This window comes from Maylandia zebra, linkage group LG2, assembly GCF_041146795.1.
Source record: "Maylandia zebra isolate NMK-2024a linkage group LG2, Mzebra_GT3a, whole genome shotgun sequence".
In the NCBI taxonomy this organism is placed as follows: domain Eukaryota; kingdom Metazoa; phylum Chordata; class Actinopteri; order Cichliformes; family Cichlidae; genus Maylandia; species Maylandia zebra.
In genome coordinates, this window is record NC_135168.1 from 40,982,464 (window position 1) to 40,995,600 (window position 13,137).

At 41.0% G+C, this 13,137-nt stretch overlaps 1 protein-coding gene across 17 annotated transcripts in view; it reads left to right on the forward strand.

Annotated features, from left to right (window-relative positions):
- The window catches only part of LOC105940793 (protocadherin gamma-C5), a 315,331-nt gene that overhangs the window by 80,564 nt on the left and 221,630 nt on the right, over positions 1 to 13,137 (forward strand). The window contains exon 1 of one of the 17 annotated variants that reach the window (XM_076873887.1): positions 2,180 to 4,674. The exons of 14 other annotated variants lie outside the window; for them this stretch is intronic. In XM_076873887.1, the coding sequence (XP_076730002.1) occupies positions 2,281 to 4,674 (2,394 nt within the window). In that variant the 5' untranslated portion in view covers positions 2,180 to 2,280. Of the gene's footprint in view, positions 1 to 2,179; positions 4,675 to 10,521; positions 13,002 to 13,137 lie in introns of those variants that run through there. 2 more of the 17 variants (XM_076873890.1, XM_076873957.1) reach the window with 2 other exon arrangements.

The following is a 13,137-nucleotide window of genomic DNA, read 5'->3' on the forward strand; positions in this document are numbered from 1 at the left end:
TGCCTGCTGAACAGACTCTGAAGAAAAGTCCATCAGACTTTACAGATGTGTTTGGAGATGGCGATATGTCTCCTAAGGTAGGAAGATATCGCATGTCCTATTTTCAATAACTGTACAGCTTGTAAATATTGGTTAATTTCAAAGCGTTTGGAGGCTGTGATACTTCTGCCAATTAAGGAAATTGAATATTTTCTTTTTTCTTTTTGATAAAACACTCATACTGAGCAGGTTTTTTTCGCACGTGGTTCTTAAACTTTGCTTTTAAATAAGAAACAGACCGCTGTACAAGTAAAAAATAGATACTTTCACTTGAGGTTAATCCTCTGTTTCTTGATATGATCGTGTTTTTTCTTGTTAGTTTTTAATCTTGTACTTGTACCTTGATTTTCTTAACACTTACATGGTGTGGTGTTATGTTCTTGAGAGTTACGGTCTGTCCATCATAACGTATTCAATAGAAGAGTTAAAAAAATGAACTCTTTACTTGACAGGTTTCTGAGTATGTGTATGATAGTATTAAAGTGAATAGTATTAAATGAAAAGTTTGGTTTGGCATTCTTTGTTCATTTTGCTCAAAGGCCAAACAAAAGATTCCCTTGGGCAGTTAAGCTGTTAAGGGTTTCTTAGAGGAAAGATCCCAAAAATGCTCTAATGTTCTTACTTATCACCTTCAGTATTAAACAGATTATCACACGTGCCTATGTCCTCTGTTGTCATCACATATCATCTTAGATCTCCTGCAGGACATTTAGTATATTTTAGACAGTTCCATCACAACAATAAATAAAAGAATAACTTTTGTAAAATATGTGTTTTCTGACAACAGAACAATTCTACAAACCTGTCTAATGAATGGCAGGTTTCGTTGAACTTATACTGTTGGTACATGTTGACTCAAGAGCTTTGAAACACAGTCTATGGTGTCTTGTTTTATTGTTTATTTGTTTATTTAATTGGCCAAAAGTATCTGTGTTTCAATTAAAGTTAGCCAGCGTGGGTCAGAGTTGTAATACTTTTCTTGTTCTTCTGTTCGAGAGGCAGAGAGGCGGTTGGAATTGCTGTTTTTCCACTTTGCGATGAGTTTATCAGTTGCCCTTGTCTGTGTCTTTGGAGCCGACATGCAGCTGGTACTCTGTGTCTCTGTCCTTGGTGCTGAGCAGGCCTAGTCCATGCTATCCTTGGGGCTGAACCTTTTGTTTCCTCTTGTGACGTATTTTCATGGGGAATGCGCTGCTATGCTGCTATGTTTTATGTATAACTTTTTAATTATTTTTTAATTTTTAGGCTACAGTTTAACAGTTTCATTTGTTTTTATGGAGACGTGTGTTCCATTTTCCTAACAAGATTTTGCTATGACATCACATCTATTCCTAAGTATGATTAAAAATAAGGAAAAGTAGAATCACAAGTGTAACCGGATAAAAATGTTTGTGGTCACATAGTGACAATTCACGTTATACATGACTATCGGTAGCGAATTGTACATATTTATAGAAGTTGTTTCTTCATGAAAGAAGTAGTAATATCCCTCCTTTATCTTAAATCTCGTGGTAACTGAGGTAATGCTTGTATTGACATATTTTACTGAAACACTGAAAGCACTGGTTTGGTTCTTTGTTATTTTCTGTTATTATTCATTGCATATTTTTAGTGAATTAATGTTTCTTTAATGGTCTTCGTATAAGTTAAGGGCAGGGTTTTTGTGCGTCTCAAGACAAAATTCTAAAAGTTATCCAGACTATTTAGGGAGACTTAAACAGGAAAACCAAGACTGACTTTCAAGCAACGGCAAAATGTTAAAAATGCAGCCAAAATGTAAATGATGCGTGGAAAAATATACGAAGCATTTTGTGTGTTTTCAAAGTTTTGATTCGGATGAGAGATAATGCAATTTAATGGAGCCTTTAAACATCAATGAAAAAAAAGTCACATAAAGAGTAGTGAAGAAAAAATTACAGAATCCTGCCTTCATACAGCTGTGTTTGAATACCCGCGTTGAAATGTTTTTGTTAAAGTATAAAAGAGAAATGATATCTTCACGGATCAAGCAAAAACGTTTTCTCCAAAACTGTTATGTGCTATTCATGCTCAGGGTGTCACTATAGACCAGCAAAGCAGGAGAATTTCAACCTACTTTGCACACCACCCATCAGTGGGTTCGACCATTCTATTTTCTGCAGTCTACAATACCAGCGACAAAAAATAGAAATATACTGATCCAGTGACTTGTTTTTAAAGATTTAAATTAACGTGTTTTAACTTCTGTAGTGCTGTCATAGGATGGCGCACAGACAGCGTGTTTGTCAAAGCCTTTGCTTTTTTTTCCTCTTTGATATAATCCAATACGCACACGGAGATCTGAGCTATTCTGCACATGAGGAGCTGAAGCGCGGATCTGTTATTGGAAATATCGCTAAAGATCTCGGGCTGGATCTGGGTCGGCTATCTGCTCGAAAACCTCGTGTTGACTTGGAAGGAAGCGAAAGACAGTATTGTGGAATAAACCAGAGAAGCGGAGAGTTTTTCGTTGCGGAGAGAATAGACCGAGAGGAGCACTGTGGAGAAAGGCCTTCGTGTGTTCTCAAATTCGACTTGCTGTTAGAGAATCCGTTGGAGCTGCACCGGTTGTCCCTGCAGGTGCAGGACATAAACGACAATGCGCCAATCTTTCCGAAAGATATTATAAAGCTGGAAATTACAGAATCAGCGGACAAAGGAGCCAGGTATCGCATTAATGCAGCACAAGACGCAGATGTAGGTCAAAATTCTGTTCAAAGCTACATTTTACAAGAAAACGCTCACTTTGTGTTCAGCATTCAGACGACAAGTTCTGGCAGTAAATACGGTGAGCTGGTTTTAGATACGGAGTTAGACCGAGAAGAGAAGCAGGAAATGAAATTACTGCTCACAGCCATGGATGGTGGCTCCCCTCGGAAATCAGGGACAGTGGTCATACACGTAATTGTTCTTGATGCTAATGATAACGCCCCCGTGTTCACAGAGGCCGTATATAGAGCCAGTATACCTGAAAACTCACCACTGAAAACCCCAGTTATCAGAGTAAACGCATCAGATGCAGATGAGGGAGTTAATGGAGAGGTTACATATGAATTTAGTCGACTTTCTGATAAATTACAAAAGCTTTTTTCGCTTGATCCCAAAACTGGAGAAATTCTTGTTACAGGTGAAATCGACTATGAAGAGGGGTCGAAATACGAAGTAATTGTTGAAGTCAAAGACGGTTATGGCCTTTCTTCAGAAGCAAAAGTTATTATTGATATTACTGATGTGAACGACAATGCACCATTTATAAATCTGAAATCATTGTCTAATCCCATACCTGAGAACGCCCCACCTGGTACAGAGGTGGGCATCATTAACGTGCAGGACAGAGATTCGGAGAATAACCGACAGGTCCGCTGCTCCATCCAGCAGGGTGTCCCCTTTAAGTTGGTTCCTTCTATTAAAAACTATTATTCTCTGGTCACCACAGGACAACTGGACCGTGAACTACTGTCTGATTACAACATTACAATAACTGCCACTGACGAGGGCTCTCCACCTCTGTCCTCTTCTAAAAGTGTTCAGTTATCTGTAGCTGACATCAACGACAACCCACCTGTGTTTGATGAGCAGTCGTACAGCGCATATGTGAGTGAGAATAACAAACCGGGCTCCACTTTATGTTCCGTTAGTGCTCGAGACCCCGACTGGAGACAGAACGGTACAGTGGTTTATTCTCTGTTAGCTGGTGAGGTGAACGGTGCCCCGGTGTCATCTTATCTGTCTGTGAACGGAGACACGGGTGTGATCCACGCTGTGAGGTCGTTTGATTATGAACAGTTCAGGAGCTTCAAAGTCCACGTGATGGCCAGAGACAATGGTTCTCCTCCTCTCAGCAGCAACGTGACCGTGAGTGTGTTCATCTCAGATGTGAATGACAACTCTCCTCAGATCCTCTACCCCTCCCCGGGGGGCAACTCCTTCATGACCGAGCTGGTCCCCAAAGTTGCACACGGAGGCTCTCTGGTGTCCAAAGTGATCGCGGTGGACGCAGACTCCGGACAGAACGCCTGGCTGTCCTATCAAATAGTCAAATCCACTGATCCGGGACTTTTTACTATTGGTGTCCACAGCGGAGAGATCAGGACACAGCGGGACATTTCTGAATCTGACAGCATGAAACAGAACCTTGTAGTGGCAGTGAAAGATAACGGACAGCCCTCTCTGTCTGCCACCTGTTCCATGTATTTACTTATTTCTGATAACTTGGCTGAGGTGCCAGAACTGAAGGATCTTTCTTATAATGAGAGCAATTCCAAACTGACCTCTTATCTGATCATCGCACTGGTGTCTGTGTCCACCTTTTTCCTGACTTTCATCATCATCATCCTGGGTTTGAGGTTTTGTCGCAGGAGAAAGCCCAGACTGTTGTTTGATGGAGCAGTTGCCATCCCCAGTGGTTATCTCCCTCCTAATTACGCAGATGTTGATGGCACAGGAACTTTACGCAGCACTTACAATTATGACGCGTACCTGACCACAGGATCAAGAACCAGTGACTTTAAGTTTGTGACATCGTACAATGACAACACGCTGCCTGCTGACCAGACTCTGAAGAAAAGTCTGTCAGACTTTGGTGATGTATTCGGCGACTGCAATCCTTCACCAGAGGTAGGAACAGGCGTTTTATATTCCTTGTCTGTCTTCATGACAGTCTTGCAGCGATGCAGAAAGTACTTTTATGAACACAATCAATCTATTTTTCTTGGACTTGTCTTTTTTAAATATTTATTTTAAGTAACATATCACATGCCAGAGTAAACAAAAATACCTTGGGTAAGTTGCGTTAGCAGTTTGGGCACGCTTCACTGTGTCTTTCACGTGTTCTAAATTTGCGTGGTGTGATAGTTCATTACTAATTAATTATATACTTTATTATTTTAATTCTCTTCAGTAAAACTGTTTAGCTTATTGCGTTTTCTCTGGTTTAAACTTTTGAGCACTATACCCGCTTCTTCATCCTGTCTCTGACCTTGTTGCTGAACAAACTGAACTGGCTGCGCGTGGTATTAATATTCAGGAAAAATTTTCTGGATTTTTAGATTTGTTTTCCATTTTGAAAACACTTTAGATTACAGTGAAGTTATTTCTCACCAACACATATGTGCCTCATTTATTGTGTTGCAGTTTGTCTTTTAAATAAATTACCTGTTATTATTAGGAAAACAGATCATATCATTGGAGTGACTAAAGTAAAATGGTTATCGGCGGCCTAGTGTTTAAGCGTCGGTAACTGAAGTATTACATGTCTATTTTGTTTTCTACGCCGTTAACAGCGCTTTTCTGAATGTTTATAATTGTCTGTTAGTATTTAAGATTCCTCAGGAATCATAATGTAAACATCTCTTTTACCTTTTTATACGGAGTGAAACATAAACACCAAAATAGCCCTCGTTTAGGTCAGTTTGTAATGTATCATTCATTTTAATTATCTGTTAGGACATAGTCGTGGCCGTCGGTGATATCGGTTAAACATTTTCTTTAACTTGTCATTGGAAATTTATTGGAGCTTTTTTTTTTTTTTTGGGGGGGGGGGGGGGGGGGGGAGGCAAGAAAAATAGTTGCAAGACATAGAGAGAGAGAGAAAGTGTTAAAGAGGGTTGGAGAGTTTTTTACTTCGATGTGATTTTGAAATGCCTTACATTAAAACTAGAGGAAATGATCTGCTGAAAATGTTGTATCGCACGTCAAAGTTTTCTATGATTATCGCATTCTTTAGGAGGACCACCTTAGAGAGACATTATTTTCAAAACCTTGTAACACATGATATGAGCATCGCCGTTGAATTAAACATATAGCACAAAATAAATAAATAAATAACAAAGTAAAATAAAAAAATAGCGCATTATTACACTTTCTTACGATTTTATTAAAGTTTACTTTTGAACAACCACTTCGTCAAACAACAACGAAAACAACAACAACAACAACAACAAAAGAAAACCATCAGAAAAGGCATTTAAAAATACTTTCTGATATTATTATATATCCTTTGCACTCACGGTGTCACTATACACCAGCTATGGACTTAGTGTTGGATCTATGTTGCACACCACCCATCAGAACGAGCACCCTGCTTTATCTAGTCATCAACAGCATCGACAGTTGCTTGAAATGCTCATATACTGATCTAGGGACGTATTTCTTAAGGGTTCAAATAGCGTGTTTTAAACTGTGTAGTGCTTTCTGGGGATGATGCAGAGCCGAAGTCTTTGTCAAAGCCTCAGTTTTGTGTTTTTCTTTGTTATGGCGCAATACGCAAACGGAGATCTGAGCTATTCCGTACAAGAGGAGCTGAAACGCGGATCTGTTATTGGAAATATCGCTAAAGATCTCGGGCTGGATCTGGGTCGACTGTCTGCTCGAAAACCTCGTGTTGACTTGGAAGGAAGCGAAAGACAGTATTGTGGAATAAACCAGAGAAGCGGAGATTTATTCGTTGCGGAGAGAATAGACCGAGAGGAGCACTGTGGAGAAAGGCCTTCGTGTGTTCTTAAATTCGACTTGCTGTTAGAGAATCCGCTGGAGCTGCACCGGTTGTCCCTGCAGGTGCAGGACATAAACGACAATGCGCCAATCTTTCCGAAGGATATATTAAAGCTAGAAATTGGAGAATCAGCGGCCAAAGGAGCCAGGTATCGCATTAATAGAGCACATGACGCAGATATAGGTCAAAATTCTGTTCAAAACTACATTTTACAAGAAAACGCTCACTTTGTGTTCAGCATTCAGACGACAAGTTCTGGCAGTAAATACGGTGAGCTGGTTTTAGATACGGAGTTAGACCGAGAAGAGAAGCAGGAAATGAAATTACTGCTCACAGCCATGGATGGTGGCTCCCCTCAGAGATCAGGGACAGTGGTCATACACGTAATTGTTCTTGATGCTAATGATAACGCCCCCGTGTTCACAGAAGCCGTATATAGAGCCAGTATACCTGAAAACTCACCACTGAAAACCCCAGTTATCAGAGTAAACGCATCAGATGCAGATGAGAGCGTTAATGGAGAGGTTACATATGAATTTAGTCGACCTTCTGATAAATTAGAAAAGATTTTTTCGCTTGATCCCAAAACTGGAGAAATTCTTGTTACAGGTGATATCGATTATGAAGAGGGGTCGAAATACGAAATGCTTGTTGAAGCCAAAGACGGTTATGGCCTTTCTTCAGAAGCGAAAGTTGTTATTGATATCACTGATGTGAACGACAATGCACCAGTTATAAATCTGAAATCACTATCTAACCCCATACCCGAGAGCGCGTCACCTGGTACAGAGGTGGGCATCATTAACGTGCAGGACAGAGATTCGGAGAATAACCGACAGGTCCGCTGCTCCATCCAGCAGGGTGTCCCCTTTAAGTTGGTTCCTTCTATTAAAAACTATTATTCTCTGGTGACTACGGGACAACTGGACCGCGAACTAGTGTCTGATTACAACATTACAATCACTGCCACTGACCAGGGCTCTCCTCCGCTGTCCTCTTCTAAAAGTGTTCAGTTATCTGTAGCTGACATCAACGACAACCCACCTGTGTTTGAGGAACAGTCGTACAGCGCATATGTGAGTGAGAATAACAAACCGGGCTCCACTTTATGTTCCGTTAGTGCTCGAGACCCCGACTGGAGACAGAACGGTACAGTGGTTTATTCTCTGTTAGCTGGTGAGGTGAACGGTGCCCCGGTGTCATCTTATCTGTCTGTGAACGGAGACACGGGTGTGATCCACGCTGTGAGGTCGTTTGATTATGAACAGTTCAGGAGCTTCAAAGTCCACGTGATGGCCAGAGACAACGGTTCTCCTCCTCTAAGCAGCAACGTGACCGTGAGTGTGTTCATCTCAGATGTGAATGACAACTCTCCTCAGATCCTCTACCCCTCCCCGGGGGGCAACTCCTTCATGACCGAGCTGGTCCCCAAAGCTGCACACGGAGGCTCTCTGGTGTCCAAAGTGATCGCGGTGGACGCGGACTCCGGACAGAACGCCTGGCTGTCCTATCAAATAGTCAAATCCACTGATCCGGGACTTTTTACTATTGGTGTCCACAGCGGAGAGATCAGGACACAGCGGGACATTACTGAATCTGACAGCACGAAACAGAACCTTGTAGTGGCAGTGAAAGATAACGGACAGCCCTCTCTGTCTGCCACCTGTTCCATGTATTTACTTATTTCTGATAACTTGGCTGAGATGCCAGAACTGAAGGATCTGTCTTATAATGAGAGCAATTCCAAACTGACCTCTTATCTGATCATCGCACTGGTGTCTGTGTCCACGTTTTTCCTGACTTTCATCATCATCATTCTGGGTTTGAGGTTTTGTCGCAGGAGAAAGCCCAGACTGTTGTTTGATGGAGCAGTTGCCATCCCCAGCGGTTATCTCCCTCCTAATTACGCAGATGTTGATGGCACAGGAACTTTACGCAGCACTTACAATTATGACGCGTACCTAACCACAGGTTCAAGAACCAGTGATTTTAAGTTTGTGACATCATACAATGACAACACGCTGCCTGCTGACCAGACTCTGAAGAAAAGTCCATCAGACTTTGCTGATGTATTCGGGGACTGCGATACTGCCCCTGAGGTATGATGCATAATTATTCCTTTTAAAGTAGTTCCAATGATACAGCCACGCTTTTCTCAATCTTGTTATTTGCCATTCAAGTTTTATTTTGGTGTTTACTTTGAGACCTTCGAGGACTGTGCGTTGAAAATTCGCATTGCTGACTCAATTTTTCCGATTTTCTTTCACATTTCAACTTTTTTATTCACTTATTTGATAGTGTTCACGTGGAAGAAATTCATGGCGTTTATATTATTTTTAAATTAATTTCTGTTGCCATACAGGTTAAGTTTGAATAGAGAATGTCTTTTGTGTCTCTCTTACTCTATCCATGGTGCTGAAGTTTTTGGTTTGTTTGTTTGATATTAGTAGACATTGAGCATAGCTGATTTTTATACACAAGTCTTTGTGCACCTTCAACAAGAAGACTGAATGTCTTTGTTTGCTTCGGTGTAGTATAGCTTCGTTTATCTGTGATTTTGTTAAAGAAATTGCCTCCCTCCAGTGAGTGTTTCTTTTAATAGTGGCCAGTTCTACATTTCATGATGATTTCCTAATTATTTATTTTCTTCGCGCATGTCGTTCCTATGTATGTTACGCGATAATTGAAATACCAGAAAGACCCTCCCCACATACATCATGCCCTTTGCGCTGTATAAATTAACGTTTCAACCAAAAGTTTTGTCTTACAGAACTTGAAATTTTTTTAATGCTATTAAATAACCTTATGACTTCAAATTTCACTGACAGCCAGCCGGTACCTTAAATGAAGAAACTTCCAGTCAGCATATGAATTTCACAAATGCACTGTAATTTTTGGTTAAACTAAACATCTTATGTGATGCATTTACTGTATCCACGCGGCTAGTGAAATGGTCTCTTTGCTTAGACTTGATAAAGATTATTGATCAGTCTGTCTTTTAATTATGTCTAGCATCAGCATTAAATCGGTTCGTAGTTTCACCACATGTAAACCATCAGAAAAACACAGTGCGCTGTTAGAAAAACCGCAACAGCTTAAACATTTTATTCATCAGGACATATTGAAGCAATCAAAGAAAATACTTTTTTGTCCGCACAAATGTATGACTGATAGCTTCCACGCTGTTAAAATGCTTGCTGAACAATAATTATTTAAAAGAAATTTGTCTTTAACTGCAGTGTTTTAGCAGAGTAAAAACTTCAGTGTGCAAAATATAAAGTCAGGATTTACAGTCTAAAAAACAGAATAATTCAGGAAGTTTGCTTTAAAAGAAAAATGCTTACGTTTTATTTTTGACATTTTTCACCTCTGCAAGGATAAAAGTGTTGTTTTAAATAATGTAACTGTTACAGGCTATACATGAATGTATTCAATACAGCTTTTTCTCAGTTTTACTTAATATATTTTTTTAAACAGGACGGTGGAAATGTAAAACAGGAAAGTGCATTAAAAATGAAAATAAGAATCACAGTTTCATTAGTGAGAGAGAGTCATGACATCATGGAATATAGGTTTGGCACTTCATACAATATTTATAATTTAAATGCTCCAGCTTATAGTTTTTTGTGGAATGACTTGAAATATAAAATTAATTTGAAAACATGAAGCTCTTGAAGGAAAAATGGTTTAGTTTGGTGTTGACCTACCCTGCTAGCAGTTGTATATAATTATCTGGCGAACTTAATTTATCTCTTTGCTCTCACAAAGTTTTTGTAGATTCGACTGGCAATTTTCAATGAATGTGTCTCTGTTTGAAATTAAATCATATTGTTGTGTTGTTATACCTAGAGAAATACTCATGGTGTCAGTGTGTACCAGCAAACGAGAGACTGCAATAATACCCCACCCTTCACTATCTACGACTTTCAACCTCGAATCAGTAGTTGCAGTTGTTTTTCGCAAAACGTTGGGTGAGTTTTTCGCTTATGGAAGGAAATTGATCATTGTAGATCTTACTATACAAAACTGCTAGCAAAATTAGTTTTTTTCCGCAGTAGCAATGGGATACAGCGTATATGCGCTGCACTGCGGCCTTGCTTATATGTATATTATCTTCGGGACCGTGAGTGGAGACGTGAGCTATTCTATGCCAGAGGAGATAAAACGTGGATCTATAATTGGAAATATCGCTAAGGATCTGGGACTTGATTTGGGCAGACTGTCCGCTCGAAAGCCTCGTATAGATACAGAGGATAGCGGTGTCAAGTACTGCAGCGTAAATCTCAATACTGGCGAGTTAATTGTACAAGAAAGGATCGACCGAGAGGGGCTTTGTGCGAAAAAGGCGTCGTGTGTTCTGAAACAGGAGCTAGTGCTGGAAAATCCTTTAGAACTGCACCGCATTCATATCCGCGTTCAAGACATCAACGATAACTCACCACAGTTTAAGGAGGAATCACTTAAGATTGAAATACAGGAGTCAGCGGATAAAGGCGAACGTTTTCTTGTCGGAGAAGCTCACGACGCGGACATCGGAGAAAATGCTGTTCAGGGCTATTCACTTCAGCAGAATGATCATTTCAAACTAAATGTGAACACAAAGGCGAGTGGTCGTAAATACTGTGAACTAGTCTTAGACAAAGAACTAGACAGGGAAGACAAAAAAGAGATTGTGCTGTTACTTACCGCCTTCGATGGAGGCTCTCCACAGAGATCGGGCACTGTGGTCATACACGTCACTGTACTGGATGCTAATGATAATGTACCAGTCTTTGGTCAGAATGTCTATGAAGCAAGTCTGTCTGAAAACTCTCCTCTGGAAACATTAGTAATCACAGTGAGTGCCACTGATCCAGATGAAGGTTTAAATAGCGAAATTACTTATGGATTTGATCATGTTTCAGATGAAAACAGCGATGTCTTTTCATTAAACCCCAAAACTGGAGAAGTGAGAGTAGCTGGAGCAATTGATTACGAGAAAGTATCATCATATGAAATGCAGATAAGCGCTAAAGATGGATTAGGGTTAGTTTCATATTCAACATTAAGTATTGAAGTCACTGACGTGAACGACAATGCACCAGTAATACATCTTAAGTCAATGTCTAACCCCATACCCGAGAACGCCCCATCTGGTACAGAGGTGGGCATCATTAACGTGCAGGACAGAGACGCTGAGAATAACCGACAGGTCCGCTGCTCCATCCAGCAGGGTGTCCCCTTTAAGTTGGTTCCGTCTATTAAAAACTATTATTCTCTGGTGACCACAGGACAACTGGACCGCGAACTAGTGTCTGATTACAACATTACAATCACTGCCACTGACGAGGGCTCTCCACCTCTGTCCTCTTCTAAAAGTGTTCAGTTATCTGTAGCTGACATCAACGACAACCCACCTGTGTTTGAGGAACAGTCGTACAGCGCATATGTGAGTGAGAATAACAAACCGGGCTCCACTTTATGTTCCGTTAGTGCTCGAGACCCCGACTGGAGACAGAACGGTACAGTGGTTTATTCTCTGTTAGCTGGTGAGGTGAACGGTGCCCCGGTGTCCTCCTATCTGTCTGTGAACGGAGACACGGGTGTGATCCACGCTGTGAGGTCGTTTGATTATGAACAGTTCAGGAGTTTTAAAGTCCACGTGATGGCCAGAGACAACGGTTCTCCTCCTCTAAGCAGCAACGTGACTGTGAGTGTTTTCATCTCAGATGTGAATGACAACTCTCCTCAGATCCTCTACCCCTCCCCAGAGGGCAACTCCTTCATGACCGAGCTGGTCCCCAAAGCTGCACACGGAGGCTCTCTGGTGTCCAAAGTGATCGCGGTGGACGCGGACTCCGGACAGAACGCCTGGCTGTCCTATCAAATAGTCAAATCCACTGATCCGGGACTTTTTACTATTGGTGTCCACAGCGGAGAGATCAGGACACAGCGGGACATTTCTGAATCTGACAGCATGAAACAGAACCTTGTAGTGGCAGTGAAAGATAACGGACAGCCCTCTCTGTCTGCCACCTGTTCCATGTATTTACTTATTTCTGATAACTTGGCTGAGGTGCCAGAATTGAAGGATCTGTCTTATAATGAGAGCAATTCCAAACTGACCTCTTATCTGATCATCGCGCTGGTGTCTGTGTCCACGTTTTTTCTGACTTTTATCATCATCATCCTGGGTTTGAGGTTTTGTCGCAGGAGAAAGCCCAGACTGTTGTTTGATGGAGCAGTTGCAATCCCCAGCGGTTATCTTCCTCCTAATTACGCAGATGTTGATGGCACAGGAACTTTACGCAGCACTTACAATTATGACGCGTACCTGACCACAGGTTCAAGAACCAGTGACTTTAAGTTTGTGACATCATACAATGACAACACGCTGCCTGCTGACCAGACTCTGAAGAAAAGTCCATCAGACTTTGTCGATGTGTTTGGGGACAGCGATGGTTCTCCTGAGGTAGGATCATTTCATTGTCACCAAAAATATCTTTTCGTCGTCCCAAAAACTTGAATGATTCTGTAACCTCATTTGATTTACTTTGTTGCTTTTGTTCATTATTGATGTAAGCATCTTGCAATTTCATTTTTTTTTC